A 23,417-nucleotide genomic window follows, 5' to 3' on the forward strand; every position below is an offset into this window, starting at 1 on the left:
AAATGGAAAGGGAGGAGAGATACGAGAAAGGATAGGAAAGGAAGGAAGGAAAAGGCGAAATAATTGAACGAAGGAAGATGAAGATTAGGGATGAGAGAAAGGAGAGAAAGGGACAGAAGGAAAGGAAAGGAAAAGGTAGGAAAATAATGATAAAAAAGGATCAAAATTGGGAGAGCGGTGAGGGGTCACTGAATGAATCCTAACCTCCTCCTCCTCCTCCTCCTCCTCCTCTTCCTCTATCTTTCCCTTCCCCTTCCCTTTCCCTTCCTCCCCTAACATATCTCAACCTTTCCTCCTTTCCCATCCCTCCTCCTCCTCCTCCTCCTCTCTTCCTCCTCTATCTTTCCCTTCCCCTTCCTCCCCAAATATATCTCAACCTTACCTATACTTCTCCCCTTTTCCCCCTTCCCTCCTTTCCCATCCCTCCCTCCCTCTTCCACCCCCCCCCCCTCCTCCCTCACCTGCGGAGTCCTGGGTCTTCTTAATGGCACGCAGGCCGAAGAGGGGGCGTCCTAGGGCATCCTTCGGTACATACTCCTCCTCCTTCTCCTCCTCCTTCGGCTCCTCCTTCGGCTCGGTGGGGGCGGCTGGCTCTGAGGAGGAGGAGGGGAAGGAGGTGGTAGTGGTGGTGGTGGGAGTGAAGGAAGGAAGGAAGGATGGAAGGAAGGAAGGAGAGGATGGATGGAACGAAGGAAGGAAGAAAGGAAGGAGAGGAAGGAACGGAGGGATGGAAGGCAAAAAGGAGAGGGATGGAAGGAAGGAAGGAAGGAAGGAAGGAAGGAAGGAAGGAAGGAAGGAAGGAAGGAAGGAAGGAAGGAAGGAAGGAAGGAAGGATGGAAGGAAGGAAGGATGGAAGGAAGGAAGGAAGGAAGGAAGGAAGGAAGGAAGGAAGGAAGGAAGGAAGGAAGGAAGGAAGGAAGGAAGGAAGGAAGGAAGGAAGGATGGAAGGAAGGAAGGAAGAAAGGAAGGAAGGATGGAAGGAAGGAAGGAAGGATGGAAGGAAGGAAGGAAGGAAGGAAGGAAGGAAGGAAGGAAGGAAGGAAGGGAAGGGAAGGAAGGAAGGAAATAAATATGGAGGAAAGGAAGGAAAGAAAACAAATTAAATATATAAATAAATAAGATAAATGTGATTCTCTCTCTCTCTCTCTCTCTCATCTCCACTCATCTCCACTCATCTCCTCTCATTTCCTCTCATCTCCACTCATCTCCTCTCATCTCCACTCATTTCCACTCATCTCCACTCATTTCCACTCATCTCCACTCATCTCCACTCATCTCCTCTCATTTCCTCTCATCTCCACTCATCTCCTCTCATTTCCTCTCATTTCCACTCATCTCCACTCATCTCCTCTCATTTCCTCTCATCTCCACTCATCTCCACTCATCTCCACCAGTCATCTCCACCAATCCCCTCATCCACTAACCACCCCCAACACTCATCTCCACTTCTCCCTTTCATCACCACTTAACACCACCAGTCTCCACAAGAACCCAGTCATCTCCAGTCATCTCCACTCATCTCCACCAGTCATCTCCACCAATCCCCTCATCCACTAACCATCCCCAACACTCATCTCCACTTCTCCCTTTCATCACCACTTAACACCACTAGTCTCCACCATAACCCAGTCATCTCCACTCATCTCCACCACTCATCTCACACACTTTTAACTTTCAAATCATCACCAGTCACCATCACCATCACCACCACCTCCACACACCTGCCGAGGGGGGAGTTCGTCTCTTGAGGGCGCGCAGGCCGAAGAGAGGCACTCCGAACTCGTCAGTGGGCCCAACGCCGTACGGACTCACGATCTTGTCCACGTCCGTCTGCTCCGAGGCGGGCTTGGACGTGGCTATTCGCTGACCCTTCTGGTACCGCAGCGGCTCCACGTAGGGTTCGTTCGAAGGGGCTGGGGCGGGGGGGGAGAAGGGGAGGGGATGAGAGGGGGTGAAAGAGAATGTGAGAGGGTGAAGGTTTAGGCTGACTTTTGCATTAGAAAGTTGGACGGCACAGGGGTGAAAGAGTGGAGGTGGACAGGTTAACTCTTGCATCAGGAAGTTGGACAGCCCGGCATTGGCAAGTTGGAAAGTACAGGTTAACTCTTGTATTGGGAAGTTGGACAGCACAGGGATGAGGTAATGAGAGATTGGAGGCACAGGTTAACTCTTGCATTAGGAAACTGGACAACACAGGGATGAAAAAGTGGAGGTACAGGTTAACTCTTGCATTAGGAAATTGGACAGCACAGGGATGAGAGGGTGGAAATATAGGTTAACTCTTGTATTGGGAAGTTGGACAGCACAGGGATGAAGGGATGAGAGAGCGGAGGTACAGGTTAACTCTTGTATTGGGAAGTTGGACAGCACAGGGATGAAGGGATGAAAGAGTGGAGGTACAGGTTAACTCTTGCATATGGAAGTTGGACAGCACAGGGATGAAGGGATGAAAGAGTGGAGGTACAGGTTAACTCTTGCATATGGAAGTTGGACAGCACAGGGATGAAGGGATGAAAGAGTGGAGGTACAGGTTAACTCTTGCATATGGAAGTTGGACAGCACAGGGATGAAGGGATGAAAGAGTGGAGGTACAGGTTAACTCTTGCATATGGAAGTTGGACAGCACAGGGATGAGAGAGCGGAGGAAGGAAAAGGAGGGATGAAAGAGAAAAGAGAAAAGAAAGGGAAGAAAGAGGGGAGAAAAGGCGAAATTATATAAGGAACGGAGGAAAATAAGAACAGAGGTGAGGATTGAAAAAGGGAAAGAAAGAGAAAATGAAGGAAGAGGGAAGGAGGAAGGATGCAAAGGAAAGGAGGGAATGAAAGATTACGAAAACAGAGGTCTATATGGTCTTAGCATCTATGTGAATCTATGTAAGGACTCACTCGGGGCGGGCTGGGGAGTGATTTTGCTAGTGAACCGATCGGACACCTTGGGCCTAGTCTTCGGCTCCTCTGGTTTGGTGACCCCGAATCTGCGAGGCTCCGTGTCCTCCTCCTTCCTCCTCTCGTCTCGGGCGGGGGAGGTGCGGGAGGGGGAGGAGGAGGGAGCGGAGGGGCTGTCCTGTGGTTCTTGTGCTGAGGAAACGAGAGGAAAAAAGGGGAAAATAAGAATGAGGAAGGAAAAAACATGAATATATTGAGAGATGGAATGATATAGTTTGATTTTTATTATTATTATTATTATTATTATTATTATTATTATTATTATTATTATTATTATTATTGTTAGTATTAATATCATTATTATTACTGTTGTCTTTCCCCTTCACTATTCTCTCCTCTCCTCTCCTTCTTTCCCTCCCCTCTCTTCCCTTCCCCTCTTCTTTCCTCTCCTCCCTTCCCCTCTTCTTTCCTCTCCTCCCTTCCCCTCTTCTTTCCTTTCCCTCCTTCCCCTTCCGTCCCTACCCCTCCCCTCCCCATCTCTGCATCCAGCTAAGTCTGTCTAGTTAGTGTCCCTCCCTTCCCCTCTTCTTTCCTCTCCTCCCTTCCCCTCTTCTTTCCTCTCCTCCCTTCCCCTCTTCTTTCCTCTCCTCCCTTCCCCTCTTCTTTCCTCTCCTCCCTTCCCCTCTTCTTTCCTCTCCTCCCTTCCCCTCTTCTTTCCTCTCCTCCCTTCCCCTCTTCTTTCCTCTCCTCCCTTCCCCTCTTCTTTCCTCTCCCTCCCTTCCCCTTCCGTCCCTCCCCCTTCCCTCCCCATCTCTGCATCTAGCTAAGTCTGTCTCTACATTTTTATCTACGTCTGTATTTAGCCTGTAATTAAACCTGCATCTACACCCATATTCCCCTATTCTCCCCTCCCTTTTCCTTATCTCCCCTCCTCCCTCCCCTCTCATGTTGGTATCCTATGTCTGTTGTTCTCTCCTCTCTCCTCCCTACTTCCCCTCTCCCTCTCTCCCCGCCCTTCCCTTCCCTCCTCTATACCTTCACCCCACCTCCCCCCACACACACACAGGGTTGAACTTCATTTAGCTATGCCTCTGTTTACGCTTGTACCTACGTCAATGTGCCCCATCCCTCCTCCCCCCTTCCCTCCCCTCCCCTCCCCTCCCCCCTCACGTACAGTTGAACCTCTGTATCTTGGCAAGCACCCCCTTCACCCCCACCATCTGCGCCCCGTTGCGGTCCCTCTCCGGAGACAGCACGAAGCCGCTCGGGTCGGTCCGGGAGTTCTGGCGTTTGAACGGGGCTGGGGCGGGGGTGCCAGGGGAGCTGGGGGTGCTGGGGGGCGCTCCGTCACTCCCCCCACCACTTGTGAGTCCCGTGGTGGGGGTGGAGGGCGTGGGGGTGACTTGGTAGGGGTAGCAGTAGCGGTGGTGGTGGTGGTGGTGGAGGTGGTAGCGGGCGGAAGGGAAAGGTTAGGTTAGGTTAAGGGGGGTAAGCAGATGCTGGGGTGAGGGGGGGCGAGGGGGGTGCAGGGGTAAGCAGGTGAAGCTATTAAGGGGTGGGGGCGTATATACAGGTGAAGCTTGCTAAGTAATATACACAAGCAGGTAGTGAGGTAGGCCTATATATCAGCTGAGGCGAGACATGACATTAATTAAAGAAATGGAGAAATGACGATAATTGTGATGGAAATTAATACATAAATAGATGAATGGAAGAATAGAGACGTGAATCGAGAAGGAAGGAATATAGATGAGAAAATAAATAAATGAAAAATAATTGATAAACTGAATGAAAGCAAAGCCCCAAAAAAACGTAAATTAAAAGAATGAAAAGTAAAGGAAAAATGAAAAAGTAGCGTTCATTAGTGACGAATAATTTAAGCTGGAAAAAAACAGAATGAAAATACAAAAAAATGAAAAAAAGGGCAAAAAAAAGGAAAATAAGGAATAAAATGTAATAAAAAAAAAGAAAAATAAAGAAAAAAATGAAAAAAAATAAAAAGAAAAAATAAAGAAAAAATGAAAAAAAGAAAGTAAAATAAAAAAATGAAAAAATGAAAAATATAAAGAAAAAAAAGAGAAAATAAAAAAATTAAGTAAAAATGAAAAAAATTAACTAAAAATGAAAAAATAAAGAAAAAATGAAAAAAATAAAGTAAAATAAAAAATAAAGAAAAAATGAAAAAAGAAAAGAAAAAAAGAATGAAAATAAAAAAAAGTAAAAATGTAAAAAAAATAAACTAAAAATGAAAAAAATAAAGAAAAAATGAAAAAAAATAAGAAATTTAACCAAAAAAAGAAAAAAGTGAGAACGAAAGAAAACAAATTAAAAACCAAAACAAAAGAAAACTTAAAAACAATTAAAAGACAAAAAAAAATGATTATGAGAAATATCTCACGTCAAACAGATGATGATGATGATGATGAGGAGGAGGAGGAGGAGGAAGAGGAGGAAAAGAAATTAGAGAACGAAAGAAAACAAATCTAGAAACCAAAATAAAAGAAAACTTAGAAAACATTTAAGACAAAAAAAAGATTATAAGAAAAAGAAAAATAGCTCTCGTCAAACAGATGATGATGATGATGATGAGGAGGAGGAGGAGGAGGAGGAGGAGGAAAATAAATTAGAGAACGAAAGAAAACAAATCTAGACACCAAAATAAAAGAAAACTTAGAAAACATTTAAGACAAAAAAAAAGATTATAAGAAAAAGAAAAATAGCTCTCGTCAAACAGATGATGATGATGAGGAGGAGGAGGAGGAGGAGGAAGAGGAGGAAAAGAAATTAGAGAACGAAAGAAAACAAATCTAGAAACCAAAATAAAAGAAAACTTAGAAAACATTTAAGACAAAAAAAAAGATTATAAGAAAAAGAAAAATAGCTCTCGTCAAACAGATGATGATGATGATGATGATGAGGAGGAGGAGGAAGAGGAGGAAAAGAAATTAGAGAACGAAAGAAAACAAATCTAGAAACCAAAATAAAAGAAAACTTAGAAAACATTTAAGACAAAAAAAAAGATTATAAGAAAAAGAAAAATAGCTCTCGTCAAACAGATGATGATGATGATGAGGAGGAGGAGGAGGAGGAAGAGGAGGAAAAGAAATTAGAGAACGAAAGAAAACAAATCTAGAAACCAAAATAAAAGAAAACTTAGAAAACATTTAAGACAAAAAAAAAGATTATAAGAAAAAGAAAAATAGCTCTCGTCAAACAGATGATGATGATGATGATGATGATGATGATGATGATGAGGAGGAGGAGGAGGAAAATAAATTAGAGAACGAAAGAAAACAACACTAGATACCAAAGCAAAAAGAAAACTTACAGAAAACAATAAAAAAATAAAGTAAAATAGAATAATGAAAAAAATGGAAAAAGATGAAGTAAATAAACCATAAAAACAAGAAAACCCCCAAAAAAGAAAAGTGAGAACGAGAGAAAACAAATTAGAAACCAAAATAAAAGAAAACTTAGAAAACACTTAAGACAAAAAAAGATTATAAGAAGAAAAAGATGATGATGATGAGGAGGAGGAGGAAAAAAAGTAGAGAACGAAAGAAAACAAATTAGAAACCAAAATAAAAGAAAACTTAGAAAACACTTAAGACGAAAAAAGATAATAATAAGAAAAAGATGATGATGATGATGAGGAGGAGGAAAAAAAGTAGAGAACGAAAGAAAACAAATTAGAAACCAAAATAAAAGAAAACTTAGAAAACACTTAAGACAAAAAAAGATTATCAGAAGAAAGAGATGATGAAGAGGAGGAGGAGGAAAAAAAGTAGAGAACGAAAGAAAACAAATCTAGAAACCAAAGCAAAAATAAAACTTACAGAAGACAATAAAAAAGACCAAAACTAGAAACCAAGGACTCAATACTCACGGGTGAAAGTGGCGGTGGATGTGATTGAAACCTTCTTCTGCGTGGTGGAGGAGGTGGTGGTGGTGGAGGAGGCGGTTTCTAGCGACTGTTTTCTGACCGGTTCAATCGTTATCTTCGCCTCTGAAACCTTGCGCACCGGTTCTCTAGTGGGTTCGGATTCCCTTGGCATCGATTCTGAAACCTTTCTAGAAACCATGGTCGTGGCGGTGTTGGTGGTCACGGTATCTCCTAATGGTTTTCTGCTGGGCTCGAATGGTTCTCGTTTGGGCTCTGAAACCTTCCTGCTCGACGTCGTGATGGTTTCAATGGACGGTTTCCTCCTGGTTTCAGCTCCGGTGGTGGTGGTGTTCTCTAGTGAAATCTTCGCTTCTGAGACCTTCCTGGTGATGGACGAAGACGAAGAGGAGCTAAAACTGGTGTCCACGGATCGTTTTCTGGTCTCTACTGTCTGCCTGGTCTCTGAAACCTTCCGTGGGGTCGTGGTGGTAGTGGTGGTTTCAGTGGGTCTCCTGGGCGTGGTGGTGGCGGTGGTGGTGGTGCGGGATGACCCTGGTTTCTTGGCGAGCCTGAGTTGACCTCTGATGATGCGTCGCTCCTCGTAGGACACCGCCTTCTCCAGCTGGGGGGGAGAGGTCAGAGGGGTTAGGGAAGGGAAGGGAAGGGAAGGGAAGGGAAAGGAAGGGAGAGAAATGAGAAAGGAATTGATTGGAAGTGAAGAAAAGGGAAGGAAAGGGAACAAAGGAGAAGGAAAGGGAAGAGTACAGTAGAAGTTGGACTGTATAGGGATGAGAGAGTGGGGGTACAGGTTAACTCTTGCATTAGGAAGTTAAACAGCACAGGGATGAGAGAGTGAAGATGCTGGTTAACTCTTGAATCAGGAAGTTGGACAGAACAGGGATGAGAGAGTGAAGATTCTGGTTAACTCTTGCATTAGGAAGTTGGACAGCACAGGGATGAGAGAGTGGAGGAAGTTAACTCTTGCACTGGGAAGTTGGACAGCACAGGGATGAGAGAGTGGGGGTACAGGTTAACTCTTGCATTAGGAAGTTGGACAGCACAGGGATGAGAGAGTGGGGGTACAGATTAACTCTTGCATTAGGAAGTTGGACAGCACAGGGATGAGAGAGTGGAGGAAGTTAACTCTTGCACTGGGAAGTTGGACAGCACAGGGATGAGAGAGTGGAGGAAGTTAACTCTTGCACTGGGAAGTTGGACAGCACAGGGATGAGAGAGTGGAGGAAGTTAACTCTTGCACTGGGAAGTTGGACAGCACAGGGATGAGAGAGTGGAGGAAGTTAACTCTTGCACTGGGAAGTTGGACAGCACGGGGATGAGAGAGTGGAGGAAGTTAACTCTTGCACTGGGAAGTTGGACAGCACAGGGATGAGAGAGTGGAGGAAGTTAACTCTTGCACTGGGAAGTTGGACAGCACAGGGATGAGAGAGTGGAGGAAGTTAACTCTTGCACTGGGAAGTTGGACAGCACAGGGATGAGAGAGTGGAGGAAGTTAACTCTTGCACTGGGAAGTTGGACAGCACGGGGATGAGAGAGTGAAGATGCTGGTTAACAATTGTAATAGGATGTTGAACAGCACGGGAAAGAGTGAAGGCAACTCGCGCATTAGAAAATTGGGGAGCACAGGGATGAGAGAGTAAAGATGCTAGTTAACTTTTGCATGAGGAAGTTGGACGGCAGAGGGGCGAGTGCCAGACAGTACAGGTCGGGTCCTCACCATCATCTCCAGCCTGACCACGTCCCATATGGAGTGGATGGACTCGAGGTAGCCGGGCAGGTTCTCCTTGGGCACCTCCAGATCCTCCAGCAGCTTCTTGTTGCTGGCGGCCCGCTCGATGCGCTTCACCTTGGTCAGGTCCACGCCGCTGTCCACCGGCTTGCCCGTCACGAACCTGGGGGGAGAGGGGGTCAGGAGGGGAGCCGCGGGGTGGGGAGCGGCCGGTGTGCGGATGAGTGGTGAAGGAGGGAAGGTTAGGGAAGGCTGGGGAGTATTGGGGGAGGAATGTTTGTGAAGAAGTGAGGGTTAGCAGACAAGAAGGACAGATGTGTGTGTGTGTGTGTGTGTGTGTGTGTGTGTGTGTGTGTGTGTGTGTGTGTGTGTGTGTGTGTGCAACTCACCTGGTGGGGGAGGACTCCTTGCTGAAGGGGGCGGGGGAGCTCTCCTTGCTGGGGCGGGGGGCGGGGGAGCCCTCCTTGCTGCGGGGGACGGATTTACCCCGTGCAGGGGAGGAGGAGCGTTCCCTGGTGGGAGAGCGGGTGGGGGAGCGGGTGGGGGAGGAGGAGGGGGAGGCGGAGGCGTGCCTGGTGGCGGCCATGGCGGACCGTACCAGGCTGGAGGAGGTGATGGGCAGGGCGTGGGGCAGCGTGTCCTCGTCCTCGCCCAGCTTGTGGATGTGGCGCGGCACGATGAGCGGCTCCTCCACGGGCTGACGCGGCTCCTCCCGCGGCGCCTCCTCCTTCCTCAGGGGCTCCTTGGGTGCCTGCCGCGGGGACTCCCTCACGGGCTGCCGCGGCTCCTCCCGCGGCGCCTCCTCCTTCCTCAGGGGCTCCTTGGCTGCCTGCCGCGGGGACTCCCTCACGGGCTGACGCGGCTCCTCCCGCGGCGCCTCCTTCAGGGGCTCTCTGGGCTCCTCTGCGGCGGGCTGCTTGGGCTCCTCCTGGGCGGGGCGGCGAGGCTCCTCCTTCACCGGCTCCCGCGGCTCCCAGGCGGGCTGTCGCGGGGCCTCCCTCAGGGGCTGGCGCGGCTCCTCCTTCACGGGCTCCTCCCTCACAGGCTGGTCCCGCTTGGGCGTGGGCGTGGGCGCAGCCTTGAAGAGCGGGCGCCTGATGGGCGTGGGCGAGGGAGCAGTGTCCTGGCTCGGCTGCTCGAAGAGGGAGCGCCGCGAGAACACCGACTCCTTCATCTCGAAGGACGGCTTGCGGCCCGGCCGGTCGGGGCGCGCCTCGGGGGCCGGCGCCTCGGGCTGACTGGCGGCGGCGCGGTTGAACAGCGAGCGCCTGGCGGCCACGCTGCCGCTGCTGGTGAGGCTGATGGGGGCGGGGCTCCGCTCTGGGGCGGGGCTGCGTCCCACAGGCTGCTGCGGGGTCTCCTCTGCCGGGGCGGGGCTGGGGGCCGGGGCCTTGTCCTCGACGGGGGCGGGGCGAGGTTCCTCCTCGGGGCGGGCGTCGTCCCGCGGTGCCTCGTCGCTGGGGCGCCGCTCCCCGGGCCGCCGCCGCTCGGGGCCGCGAGTGGGCGTGGTTTTGCCGTCGCTGGGGCGGCGCTCGAAGGAGTTCCGCTTCTCCGCCAGCCACGGCCTGTCCCGCGGGGCGCGCCGCGGCTCCTGCGCCGGCGCCTTCTTGTCCTTGGTCAGGCTCTTGTCGCTCAGTCGGGACTCCAGCGGCCGCGTCTTCTTCCCGGGGCTGTCCGGGGCGCGGCGGGGGGAGGTCTTCCTCTCGGGCTCCTCGGTCTCCTCAGGGGAGGAGTCGCCGGGCGCCTCGGGCTCCTCGGGATACTCGGAGGGCTCGCGCACCAGCGAGGGGCGGTGCACCTTGTGGTAGGGCAGGTCCGGCGCGGCCGACACGTCCTCGATCTCCGGCCCCCGCGGCTCCTCCTGCGGCAGCGGCTTCATGTCCTCCGTCATGGGCGTCTCGGGCATGGTGACCACGGGGGCGCGGTCCTCCGGCACCTCCAGGGTGCTGCCACCCCGGGGCTCCGTCTGGCGGCCTCGCGGGGTCTTGTCGCTGGGCTTGACGGGGCCTCGCTTGTCGCCTGGGCGCGTGGCAGCGGGGCGGCTGGGGGCGGCGGGCTCCCGCTTATCGGGGGAGCGGGTGGCGGGGGTGCCGGCTTTGCGGGGGGACTGAGAGAGCCGCGTGGGGCGTGTTGTGCCCCGCTCAGGCTCGGTGGGGCGCTCCGCGGGGCGGCGTCCCCGGGGGCCTCGCTCCCCGTTGACGCGGGGCTCGGCTGGCGTGCGGGGCGCCTCGCCGTTGACGCGGGGCTTGCCCTCGGGGGAGGCGGCCTTCCTGGGAGAGGTAGGGCGCTGCGCGGTCTTGGCGGGGGTCCTGGTGGGGCTGCGGGGCTCCTCCGGGGCCTTCTTGCAGCACCCCTTCCCCGTGGGGGTGATCTCGGGGCTGCGGCGGTCCGGCGAGCGTGGAGTGCGCTGGGGTGAGCTGGGGCCGCGCTGGGGGGAAGTGGGGGAGGTGGTTTTGGCGGGGCGGCGCGGGGTGGCGGCCTTGCGGGGTGGGGAGTCGTCCTGCGGGGCCGGGGCACGCCTGCCGGTGCTGGCCGGGGCGCGCCGCGCCGGCTCCTCCGCCTTCCTGGGGCTCACCTCGCGCCGCTTCTTCGGGGCCTCCTCCACGCCCCGCCGCGGCCGCTGCCCCGGCCTGGCTCCTGGAGCCTTCCTGGACGGGGCGGGGGCCTCTTGGGGCTCCTCCTCCGAGGGGGAGGTGGTCTCCTCCAGAGGCTCCTCCTCCTCCTCCCTGGGCTCCTCCTCAGGCTCCTCCTCCTCCTCAGTCTCGTGCCGGGGCTCGATCTCGGGCTCTGACAAGTTGTCGTCGGGCAGGGGGCGACGCGCCGGAGCCGCGGGGCTGGCGGGGGCCTCGGCGACCTTGGCGGCGGCGTCCTCGAAAAAGCGCTTCTTGTTGAGGGTGTTGGTGCGGTCAGGCCGCGAGGACGGCCGCTCGTCGCCGCCCTCGGGCCGCGGGCCGCTGCCGGGCGCGAAGCGGTTCTTGAGCGCCGACACGGAGCCGTACGGGATGGGGTCCGGCTCCTCCGGCTGCTCCGCTTCAGCCGGCCGCCGCTCGGGGGACCGGCTGGCGGGGCTGGCGGGGCTGGCAGGGCTGCCGCGGGGGCTGACGGGCGTGGCGGGGGAGGCGGGGCTGGCGGGCGTGGCTCGCAGGGCCGCGGGTACCGTGCGTGGTGTGGCGGGCGTGGCGCGGGGCGTGGCGGGGATAGGCTTGCTGACTGGCGTGCTCATGGCGGGTGTGGGCGTGTCTGTAGGCGTGGCCTTGCTGGGGGTGGGCGTGGCCCGCGTGGGAGTGGGCGTGCTCATGGCGGGTGTGGGCGTGTCTGTAGGCGTGGCCTTGCTGGGGGTGGGCGTGGCCCGCGTGGGAGTGGGCGTGGTCTTGGCGGGTGTGGGCGTGTCTGTAGGCGTGGCCTTGCTGGGGGTGGCCGTGGCCCGCGTGGGAGTGGGCGTGGTCTTGGCGGGTGTGGGCGTGTCTGTAGGCGTGGCCTTGCTGGGGGTGGGCGTGGCCCGCGTGGGAGTGGGCGTGCTCTTGGCGGGTGTGGGCGTGTCTGTAGGCGTGGCCTTGCTGGGGGTGGGCGTGGCCCGCGTGGGAGTGGGCGTGGTCTTGGCTGTGGGGGTGGTCTTGGTGGTGGGGATCGTTCTGGTGGTGAGGGGGGTTTTGGTGGAAGGCGTGGGCGTGAGCGTGGGGGCGGCCGTGACGTTGGCGGTGAGGGTGGTGGTGACGGTGGCCCTGGGGGACACGCGGCGCTCCTCGCCCGTCTCGGTGAGCAGCACGTCCGTGGTGTGCACGCGCTTGGTCACGTTGTAGCGCTGGCCCGTGGTGCGGCTGACGCGAGTCTCCACCACCACGGGCACGGGGCGCCCGTCGGGGCCGGGCTCCTCCCGCTGCCGCGTCAGCACCACCTCGTCGTCGGCGGACGGGAAGAACCCGTCGTCGTCCTCCTCGTTGTCGCCGCCGCCCTCGGGTCGGATGACCACGAAGGACGTCTCCCGCTCGGGCACCAGCACCGGCACTGAGCGCAGCACCGTCTTGCTGGTGTACTCGCTGCCGTCCGCGCGGCGCCGAACCTCCACCACGGTGCGCACCACGCTGCCGTCCTCCTCCTCCTCCTCGTGCTCCTCGGCGCTCACCACGGCGTCCTCGGGGCTGCTGTCGCCCGGCTCGGGCCTATCCCCGCCCCGCCCGCTCGAAGTGCGCAGCGTCACCTCCACTTCGTGACCGCGCCCCGCCGTACGCTCCGTGCGCTCCACCGTGTACTGTACGCCGTCGGCGCGGCGGCGAGTCTCCACCACCGTGCACACGCGCGTGCCGACCTCGTCCGTGCCCTCCTCGCGCCGCGTGTCCAGCAGCTCGTCCTCGTGGGTCGCCGTCAGCGTGAGCGGTGCGGGCGTGCTGAAGGTGCGGTGCACGTGCTGGGTGGTGTACACGCTGCCGTCGGGCCGCTGCACACGCTGGCTCACGGTGCGCACCACCGTGCCGTCCTCGGTCTCCTCCTCCGTCTCGTTCTCGTCCAGCACCTCGTGGCCGACGTGGCGCGGGTGCAGGGCGTGGGCCTGGTACACGCGGGACGTGCGCCGCAGCGTGTACTGCAGGCCCGACACGCTGCTGCGGCGGCGCTCCGTCACGGCGCGGCACCGCGAGCCGTCCTTGAGCGTCTCCTCCTTCACGTCCTCTTGCAGCAGCTCGTCGCCGGGCCGCGCCACGGTCAGCACGGGCTCGGGCATGCGCGGCACGCGCAGCACGCGGTGCCGCATGTACTCGGTGCCGTCCTTGGCGCGGCGCCGCTCCACGATGGTCTTGACGGTGCTGCCGTCCTCCAGGGTCTCCTCCTTCACGTCCTCCTTCAGCAGCTCGTCGTCGGGACTCACCGCGATGCCGCACGCCGCCACGCCGCCCACGGGCCCGCCGCTCAGCTCGGCCTCGGTGCCCTGGAAGCGGCGCGTCACGTACTCGAAGGAGTAGGTGGAGCCGTCCTGGCGCCGCCGCGTCTCCGTCACCACCCGCACGGCGCGGCCCGCCTCGTCCTTGTCGTCCCGCTCGTTGCGACTCAGCACCTCGTCGTCGTTGTCCATGCCGGGCATGCCGCAGCCGCCCACCTCCACGGCGGAGAGCGTCATGCGGCGGGAGCGGAACACCTGGCGGTGCGTGTACTCCTCGCCCTGCGGCGTGCGCCGCGTCTGCGTCACCGTGCGCACCGTGGCGCCGTCGTCGGCCGTCTCCTCGGCCTCGCGCGTCTCCAGTACCTCGTCGTCATCGGAGGGCGTGATGCGCGTGGTGCGCACCTTGGCCGTCTTGTACACCTTCTTGGTGGTGTACTCCATGCCGCCACTCTTGCGCCGCGTCTCCGTCACCGTGCGGATGGTGGCGCCGTGCTCGTCCGTTTCGGTGGTCTCGTCGGTGGACAGCAGCTCGTCGTCCTCGTTGTAGGCCACGTCCTCGGGGTGGTCGTAGTCGAAGATCTTGGAGGTCTTGAGCACGTTCTTGGTGGTGTAGGTGATGCCGTCGGGGCGCCGCCGCGTCTCCGTGATGATCTTGATCTTGTTGCCCTCCTCGTCCTCCTCCTCGGCCACGTCCCGCTCCAGCACCTCGTGCTCGGGGTTGCCCACCAGGATCTCGTCAATCTCGCCCTCGGTGTCCACGGTCTTGGTGCTGCGCGCCACGCGCCGCGCCGTGCACTCGCTGCCGTCCTTGCGGCGCCGCGTCTGCACCAGCATGCGCACCACGTGGCCCGCCTCGTCCACCACGTCCTCCTCGTGCTCCATCACCACCTCCTCCTCCTCCTCCTCGCCGCCGCGGCTCAGGTAGGTGTCCAGCTTGTCCAGCTCCGACATGATGCTCGCCTCCATCTGCTGCTCGATGGCCGCCAGCTGCTGGGCCTTGCGCACGTCCTTGGCGGGTGTGCCCTTAGCGGCGGTGGGGCGCGTCGGGGACTTGTTGGGGGAGGCGGGGCCGGAGCCGGGGCTGGGGGAGTCTTTCTGTGCGCCAGTCTTGCGGGAGGCGTGGCCCCGCGGGGACGCCTCGCCGGGCGTGCGTCGGGACGGCGACGTGGGCGACGACTTCTCGCTGCCGCCGCCGCCGCCGCGCCTGCCGGAGGACAGGTCCAGCTCGCGGGAGATCTTGCGTTCAGACACCTTGCGGGGCGACTCGCGGCGCACGGGGATCTCGGACTGTCGGCCGCGCGGCGAGCGGGAGGAGGAGGTCTTCTCCTCCCGGGAGGTCTTCCTGGAGGAGGAGGTGATGGTGGTGGTGGTGTTGGTGTTGGTGGAGGTCTTCCGTGCCTTGTTCAGCTCGTGGATCACGTTCTCGCTCTCGCTCCTGAGGGCGGCCTCGTCGTCGGAGGTGAGGCGGCCCTCGGTGTCCTCGGCGGAGGAGCGGCGCTCCCGCAGGACGCGCGTCGGGGACACGGAGTCGCGCACCTCCTTGTTCTTGAGGGACATGAAGCCGCCGCCGGCCAGCGCGCGGGACTGGATGCTGTACGTGTTCTTGGTCACGTTGACCACCGCGTCGCCGTCGCCCTCGCCGTCACTCAGCTCGCCCAGGATGCGCTGGAACCTGCTGCCGCGCCCCTCGTCGCCCTGCCGCACGCGCTCCTCCAGCGCCTCCTCCACGCCGCCGTCCACGCCGCGCAGGGTCAGGCCGCCCAGGCGCACGTTCTGTGTCGAGATGGACTCCGTCACGGCCTTGTCGCCCTCCACGTGCATGGTGACCTGGGGGAGGGGGAGGGTTAGGGCACACACACACACACACACACACACACACACACACACACACACCGCCTCCACAACCCATTACCTTCCCCCCTGGCGGTGCACAGACCCCCCAGCCCCCCAGCCAACCCCCTTCCCCTGCCCCCCACCTGTATGTTAGAGGTGCGCCGCACGGGGGCGGGGGACGAGGCCAGGTCCTCCCCGCCGCTGCCGCCGTCGTCCGTCACCGCCAGGGCGCCCAGCGACTCCTCGTCATTCTGCATCATCTCACGCAGTCGTTGTTCCTTCAGTTTGTACATCCGGGCGCGGATACGACGACGCTCGCCGAAGTCCTCCGCGCGCTGCCACTGTGGGGGAGATGAGTGGAGATGAGTGGAGATTAGTGGAGACGAGCGGAGATGAGTGGAGATGAGTGGAGATGAGTGGAGATGAACGGAGATGAGCGGAGATTAGTGGAGATGAGTGGAGATGAACGGAGATGAGCGGAGATTAGTGGAGATGAGTGGCAGGTGAACGACCCCCAGACACTACCATCACCATACCACCATACCCTCCCTACAACAGAGACACCACACCACAAACACCGCATTTTCACCATACTCTCAACACACGCACACCATACCCATCACTACACCTTTCACCATATCACTATACCATCACCATACCACCATGCCCATCACTACACTGTCACCATACCTTCCTCATACCCATATTCCATTCACCACATCCTTCAGCCTTTTATAACCATACCAGCGCCGCCCCATACACCATACACCATACCTTCACTATACCCACACCACACCTAACCTTCACCATACCCACACCACTCACCACACCCATATCACATTACCACACCATCACCATCACCACCATCACCACACTCACCATACATCGCAGTCTCTCCTCGTCAGTGATGGTGTCCAGGTCTGCCAGGGAGGTACACGCCCCTAAGGAGGGCGCCGCCACTGAGCTCATCCCCGCCTGAGGAAGGGAGATGGGGTGTGAGGGGGAGGGGGAGGACATGGGAGTACACAAGGACAATATATACTGGGGGATTGTGTGGGGAGGGAAGGGGAAGGGAGGGGAGGTAAAAAGAAGAGGAAGAGGTGGGGAAGAGATGGGCAAGTGAGGAGAGGGAAAGGGGAAGAGGTTGGGAAGAGGAGGCAAGGGGAAGAGATGGGGAAGAGAGAAGAGGGAAAGAAGGAAAAGGGAAGGGGAAGAAAGAAGGGGAAGAGAAGAAGGGGAAGAGAAGAAGGGGAAGAGGAGAAGGGGAAGAGAAGAAGGGGAAGAGAAGAAGGGGAAGAGAAGAAGGGGAAGAGGAGAAGGGGAAGAGAAGAAGGGGAAGAGGAGAAGGGGAAGAGAAGAAGGGGAAGAGGAGAAGGGGAAGAGAAGAAGGGGAAGAGAAGAAGGGGAAGAGAAGAAGGGGAAGAGGAGAAGGGGAAGAGGAGAATGGGAAGAGGGATATGAGAACAGAGTAAGAAGAAAGGAGAAAGGAAAACGAAGGAGGAGGAGGAGGAGGAGGAAAGGGAGGAAGGAAAGGATGAGGAAAAGGAATTAAGAAGCAAATTAAGAGGAGGAAAAAAAGAGATAAAGAAAAAGAAAAGGGAGAAAAGAAAGAAGAAATGGAGGAGGAGAAAGCGAAGAGGGAAGAAGGAGAAGAGGAAGAGGAAAGGAAAAGAGAAAGGAAGGAGGAAAGAAAAGGAAGGAAGGAGAGGAAAGGAAGGAAAGAAGAAGGAGAGAGAGAGGAAAAAGGAAGAAGGGAGAGAAGGAAGGAAGGAAGGAAGGAGAGGAAAGGAAGGAAAGAAGAAGGAGAGAGAGAGAGAGGAAAATGGAAGAAGGGAGAGAAGGAAGGAAGGAAGGAAGGAGAGAAAAGAAAAGGAAGAAAAAGCTAACACACACACACACACACACACACACACACACACACACACACACACACACACACACACACACACACACACACTCCACCCTCCTATTAAGCACAGTAACACACCCTCCACTCCCTCTTCCACCCTATTTCTCGCCCATAGAAGGAAAGGGAGGAGGAGGAAGAAGAAAAGGAGGAGGAGGAGGAGGAGGAGGAGGAGGAGGAGGAAGAGGAGGGTAATAGAGTGTGTCATAACCCTTTTTAAATAACCTTTTAACCCCCTGTCTATCTGTCTATCTATCTATCTATCTGTCTATCTGTCTATCTATCTATCTATCTGTCTATCTATCTATCTGTCTATCTATCTATCTATCTATCTGTCTCTGTCTATTCATTTTCTTCCTTATTTTTCTTCATTAGTTAAAAAAAATGAAATAGGAGGAGGAGGAGGAGGAACCCACACTACCCACAAGACAGGTTTTATCACTCTCTCTCCTCCTCCTCCTCCTCCTCCTCCTCTTCTCCTCCTCCTCCTCCTCTTCTTCTTCTCCTCCTCCTCCTCCTCTCCTCATCTTCTTCATCTTCATCTCTTCTCTTTCCTTCCTTCCTTCCTTTCCTTCCTTCATTATCTCTATCCTCATTTTCCTCCCTCCTTTCCTCCTTTTTTTCTCTCCATCTCTATTTTTTCTCTCCCTTTCCTCCATCTCATTTTTCCTTCCTGTAATTTCTCCCTCCGACGGATTGTATTTCTCTCTCTCTCTCTCTCTCTCTCTCTCTCTCTCTCTCTCTCACACTCACTCACACACACACACACACACACACACACACACACACACACACACACACACACACACACACACACACTCAAGACATTAGTCATTTTGGGACTAAACAAACACTCGAATGTGTCTTCCTCCTCCTCCTCCTCCTCCTCCTCCTCCTCTACTTTCTTCCTCAATTTAGTCACCTCATCCTCCGCCACCTCTCTCACTTTCATTTTTTATTGCTTTCCTCCTCCTCCTCCTCCTCTTCCTCTTCCTTCGTCTTCTCTTCCTCCTCAACGGGCAGGCCTCCGAGTGGCTTCCCCAAGGGTCAGTGCTGGGACCCATTCTCTTCATCACTGTCATCAACGACGCAGTCTAAAATTCTCCTAATCAAAGTTTGCTGGCGACGCTTAAGGGGACCCTCCAAACAGACCCTGACCTGTATAATCTAATGGTCTGGAGAGGTAAATGTCCTTCAACGTTGACCAGTGAAAAGTCATCCATTTTGGGCCCAGGGACAGTAGCCATAGATACACCCGAAATTGACTTGTTGCCTGCTGTTCTATTTTATTTTGGGGGAAGCGTCAAGCCGGCTTCCTTGTTGTTGATTTAGTTTATGGCTTCCTTGAGTTGCCTCCCTCGCTGTATAAAAGTAAATAAGAGGAATCGGATTTCAGGAACCTTTCACACGAGCGGTTTCTGCCGATCCGGCGAGCGGCAGCCGCATGGCACCTGGACATCCACGGTCAAGTGTGGCGTCTGCCGCATCCGCTTCGGTGTCTCCTTCAGTCATATTTGTAATCTTCTCCTGAGGGATCCCACAAACAAGGCGTCTTTCAATCTCGGAGATCAGCAGCTCCGTGTCATGATGATTTAAATTAGCCATAACCCAGAAATTTGGATGCACTAAATGTCGTACAGAGGTATACAGAATTAATATGTAAGACACTTACATTTTCAATATACAGTAATTGAAAGTTCATAAGATGGAAAATATAGTGCATACCAGCTTTTCCAATGATGCAGACAAAGTGGTCGCGTGCCCTTCCTCCCAGTGCTGACAGACAACTATCCCTCAAACACCGCCTGTGTGAACGCGCCCATAGGAGTCAATGTAAAGCTAAACCGTCCGGCACGCGCCACAGCGGCAGAAACCGATCGTGTGAAAGGGGCCTTAGTAAATAAAGGGTATCGCTCTAGTTCCACCCAAGGCACACATCCGTCACTGTCACAGCATCAGTCGGTGGAACAAACTCAGGATTGGAACAGGAGAAAGCCCAATCTCTCCCAGTCCTTTTTTCTTTCGCTCCAAACTAACCGGAGACCTACAAAAAGCGGCCAAACAATTCCAGGACAGACATTAGCTGGTTTCTTTAAATTTTTCGCACTGAGTCATCCGCCACTGCAACAACCTTCCTGCAGATACGGTCAGTGTGAGAACGGTCAACTCCTTCCAGAGTCGCCTTGACCGTTAAGTTGCTGCGTCAGGAGTGAAGTGAACATTCCCTGGCATGAATACACCACGTGCCAGACACTCGTATTATCAAATGTTTGTGGCTCTTGTTATGACCGTTTATCAAGCCCACGAGGGAGCTACGCCGAGTTGTTCTGAGTTTTTCCCCTTCACGGCGCAGAACCCTTCCAAAACTGCCGCTAGGGTAAAAAAACCACACCTGGAAAGTAGTTTCGTTTAGTCGGCGCAACATCTGTGGTCATATGCCGGAGAGAGACAGAAGGGGAAGGAATTATAGGAGAAGGGAACAGATCACAGGAGACGGGACACAACCCCCGATTAATACCTGGTACCCATTCACTGCTGGGTGGACAGGGGCGTAGGGTATCGGAAAAGCCGCCCAAATCTTTCCACTCCGCCCGGGAATCGAACCCGGGCTCTCTCGGTTGTGAGACGAGTGTGCTAACCACTGCACCACGAAGCCCCCGACCACACCTGGAAACCCCGATAACTTCTGCGAGACTTTTGAAATATATGCACTTGGGTTTCGAATTGTATAATGATATGGACCTAAGTCTGATCCGCACTGAGGTAGGCAGACGCGTTATGACCCTGAGACTGTAAGGTGCCTACTCTGCCATGCTTCCAGGCTTCTTCCTCATATCTTCCTCCTCTTCCTCCTCCTCCTCCTCTTAGTATTCTATCTACATTCCTCTTGTTCCACCACCACCACCACCACCGCCAATACTAATAAAGGTCAAAGGTCACCGCCACTAACGAGGTCAACATTAGCATCACCTGTTCTTAATTAGGGGACGAAATTAAGGTCACAGGTGCTTACGAGGCAATTAAACAGGTGTGTGGAGGTAATAGTAGTAGTAGTAGTAGTAGTAGTAGTAGTAGTAGTAGCAGTAGTAGTAGTAGTAGTAGTCGTAATAGTAGAAAATCCATCTATCTTCATATACTCTCTCTCTCTCTCTCTCTCTCTCTCTCTCTCTCTCTCTCTCTCTCTCTCTCTCTCTCTCTCTCTCTCTCTCTCTCTCTCTCTCTCTCTCTCTCTCTCTCTCTCTCTCTCTCTCTCACCAGACGGAAGACAAACATGGAATCCACTCAACCTCCTCCTCCTCCTCCTCCTCCTCCTCCTCCTCCTCCACCTCTCCATCTTGTCTCCTCTTCATCTCCACTTCTTTTCTCAATCTCCACTTTACCTCCACTTGTTCTTCCCTTTTCTCGATTTCTCCTCCACTCATCTCCATTTCGTCTTCCTCATCTCCATCTCATCTCCTTTTTATTTACTTTTTTTCTTTCCTTCGTCTTTATCTCCTTTTCTTCTGGTCATCTCCATTCTATTCCTATTTCTGCCGTGGTAGACGGTCACTGTTCTTCCCCTAAATCTATTAACAGTGGTGTCCCACAGGGTTCTGTCCTATCTCCCACTCTTTTTCTGTTGTTCATTGATGATCTTCTTTCCAAAACGAACTGTCCTATCCATTCCTACGCCGATGATTCCACTCTGCATTATTCAACTTCTTTTAATAGAAGACCCACCCTTCAGGAACTTAACGACTCAAGGCTGGAGGCTGCAGAACGCTTAGCCTCAGACCTTACTATTATTTCCGATTGAGGCAAGAAGAACCTGGTGTCCTTCAACGCCTCAAAAACACAGTTTCTCCACCTATCCACTCGACACAATCTTCCAAACAACTATCCCCTATTCTTTGACAACACCCAGCTATCATCTTCCTCAACACTAAACATCCTCGGTCTATCCTTAACTCAAAATCTCAAATGGAAACTTCATATCTCATCTCTTACTAAATCAGCTTCCTCGAGGCTGGGCGTTCTGTACCGTCTCCGCCAGTTCTTCTCCCCTGCACAGTTGCTGTCCATATACAGGGGCCTTGTCCGCCCTCGTATGGAGTATGCATCTCACACAGCTCTTCTGGACAGAGTGGAGGCTAAGGCTCTTCGTCTCATCAGCACTCCTCCTCATACTGATAGTCTTCTACCTCTTAAATTCCGCCGCAATGTTGCCTCTCTTTCTATCTTCTATCGATATTTCGCTGACTGCTCTTCTGAACTTGCTAACTGCATGCCTCCCCCTCCCATGGCCCGCTGCACTCGACTTTCTACTCATGCTCATCCCTATACTGTCCAAACCCCTTATGCAAGAGTTAACCAGCATCTTCACTCTTTCATCCCTCACGCTGGTAAACTCTGGAACAATCTTCCTTCATCTGTATTTCCTCCTGCCTACGACTTGAACTCTTTCAAGAGGAGGGTATCAGGACACCTCTCCTCCTGTATTTGATCTTCCTTTCGGCCACCTCTTTTGTTTTACTTTAGGAGCAGCGAGTAGCGGGCTTTTTTTTTGTATTATTGTTTTCTTTTTTTGTGTGCCCTTGAGCTGCCTCCTTTGTTGTAAAAAAAAAAAAAAAAAAAAAAATCTCCTCATTTTATTGATTGTATTCTCCATTTATCTCCACTCATCTCCACTTTGTCTCGACGTCATCTCCACCGTTTTTCACCTGTTAGCATTATCTCCACTCATCTCCACTAACTTTCTTTATGTCCACTCATCTCCACTCATCTTCACAATCCTCCACTCATCTCCACTGACCTCTGTTATCCTTCACTCATCTCCACTACCTCAAATTCATATCCAACATCCTCCACTCATCTCCACTGACCTACACTCATCTCCACTATCCTACACTCATCTCCTCTAACCTCCACACATTTTCCTTAACACTCACTCATCTCCACTAACCTCCATTAACCTACACTCATCTCCACTCATCTCCTTTCTCCTCCACTGAACTCCAATTATCTCCACTCATCTCCACTAACCTCCACTTATCTCCACTAACCTCCACTAACCTCCACTCATCTCCACTAACCTCCACTCATCTCCACTAACCTCCACTCATCTCCACTGACCTCCACTCATCTCCTTTCTCCTCCACTCATCTCCACTAACCTCCACTCATCTTCACTAACCTCCACTCATCTCCACTGACCTCCACTCATCTCCACTAACCTCCACTCATCTCCACTAACTTCCACTCATCTCCACTAACCCTCACTCATCTCCACTAACCCTCACTCATCTCCACTAACCCTCACTCATCTCCACTAACCTCCACTCATCTCAACTAACCCTCACTCATCTCCACTAACTTCCACTCATCTCCACTAACCTCCACTCATCTCCACTAACCTCCACTCATCTCCAATCATCTCCACTAACTTCCATTCATCTCCACTAAGTCAAATTCATTTCCAGTTTGCTCCACTCATCTCCACTAACCTCTACTCATCTCCACTAACCTCCATTAACCTCTACTCATCTCCACTTACCTCCACTCATCTCCATTCTCCTCCACTCATCTCCTTTCTCTTCCACTCATCTATACTAACCTCCACTCATCTTCCTTAACACTCACTCATCTCCATTCGCATTCACTCATCTCCACTCATCTCCACTTACCTGTTTTGTGTAGTGGAGGACACCTTTGCAAAATCAGTTCTGGAAGGAGAGAGAAAAAAAAGATAAAATTAGTGACGGAATATACAAATTAATACACTTCGAAATAACTATACAACTTAAACAATTTCTATGCATAATAAAGTCCCTCACTAACAGACGTCATCCCTTCCTTTCCTCCTCCTCCTCCTCCTCCTCCTCCTCCTCCTTCTTTTTCTTCTTCATCTTCGTCAGCCATTGCCAACACAAAACCAACGGCCGCTTCTTCTCCCAAACTGTTCCCGCCTTCGTTGTGTCGCAAGCTCTCCCTCACCAACAGACATCATCCCTTCCTTTCCTCCTCCTCCTCCTCCTCCTCCTCCTCCTTCCTCTTCTTGGTCAGCCACTGCCAACACAAACCTAACGGCATCTTCTAATGTCTAAACTGTTCCTCGCCTTCGCTACATCCCCCAATCTTCACTACCAATGACTCTTATCAAATTATTTGCATCATACTATTACCAAGAGAAAATCAGAGTGCTGGGTGTTGCCATTAACCCGTAAAAGGCGATCATGGAAAGCTTGTATGTCGGGAGCGGCGTCTGACTGACTGATAGTGTTGGAACTGACCTCAAGGGAACGGCCGAGGAA

The 23,417-nt window shown here is 53.9% G+C and overlaps 1 protein-coding gene across 1 annotated transcript in view; it reads right to left on the reverse strand.

Annotated features, from left to right (window-relative positions):
• Nucleotides 1-23,417, reverse strand: part of LOC126993331 (titin-like) — a 68,429-nt gene that overhangs the window by 17,139 nt on the left and 27,873 nt on the right. The window contains exons 2-11 of the mRNA XM_050852275.1: nucleotides 22,791-22,829; nucleotides 16,102-16,197; nucleotides 15,366-15,563; nucleotides 8,906-15,216; nucleotides 8,505-8,679; nucleotides 6,773-7,391; nucleotides 4,061-4,288; nucleotides 2,887-3,078; nucleotides 1,722-1,913; nucleotides 462-593 (exon numbers count right to left, since the gene is read on the reverse strand). Of these exons, the coding sequence (XP_050708232.1) occupies nucleotides 462-593; nucleotides 1,722-1,913; nucleotides 2,887-3,078; nucleotides 4,061-4,288; nucleotides 6,773-7,391; nucleotides 8,505-8,679; nucleotides 8,906-15,216; nucleotides 15,366-15,563; nucleotides 16,102-16,191 (8,137 nt within the window). The 5' untranslated portion in view covers nucleotides 16,192-16,197; nucleotides 22,791-22,829. The remainder of the gene's footprint in view (nucleotides 1-461; nucleotides 594-1,721; nucleotides 1,914-2,886; nucleotides 3,079-4,060; nucleotides 4,289-6,772; nucleotides 7,392-8,504; nucleotides 8,680-8,905; nucleotides 15,217-15,365; nucleotides 15,564-16,101; nucleotides 16,198-22,790; nucleotides 22,830-23,417) is intronic.

This window comes from Eriocheir sinensis, unplaced genomic scaffold (genome assembly GCF_024679095.1).
Source record: "Eriocheir sinensis breed Jianghai 21 unplaced genomic scaffold, ASM2467909v1 Scaffold602, whole genome shotgun sequence".
NCBI lineage: Eukaryota > Metazoa > Arthropoda > Malacostraca > Decapoda > Varunidae > Eriocheir > Eriocheir sinensis.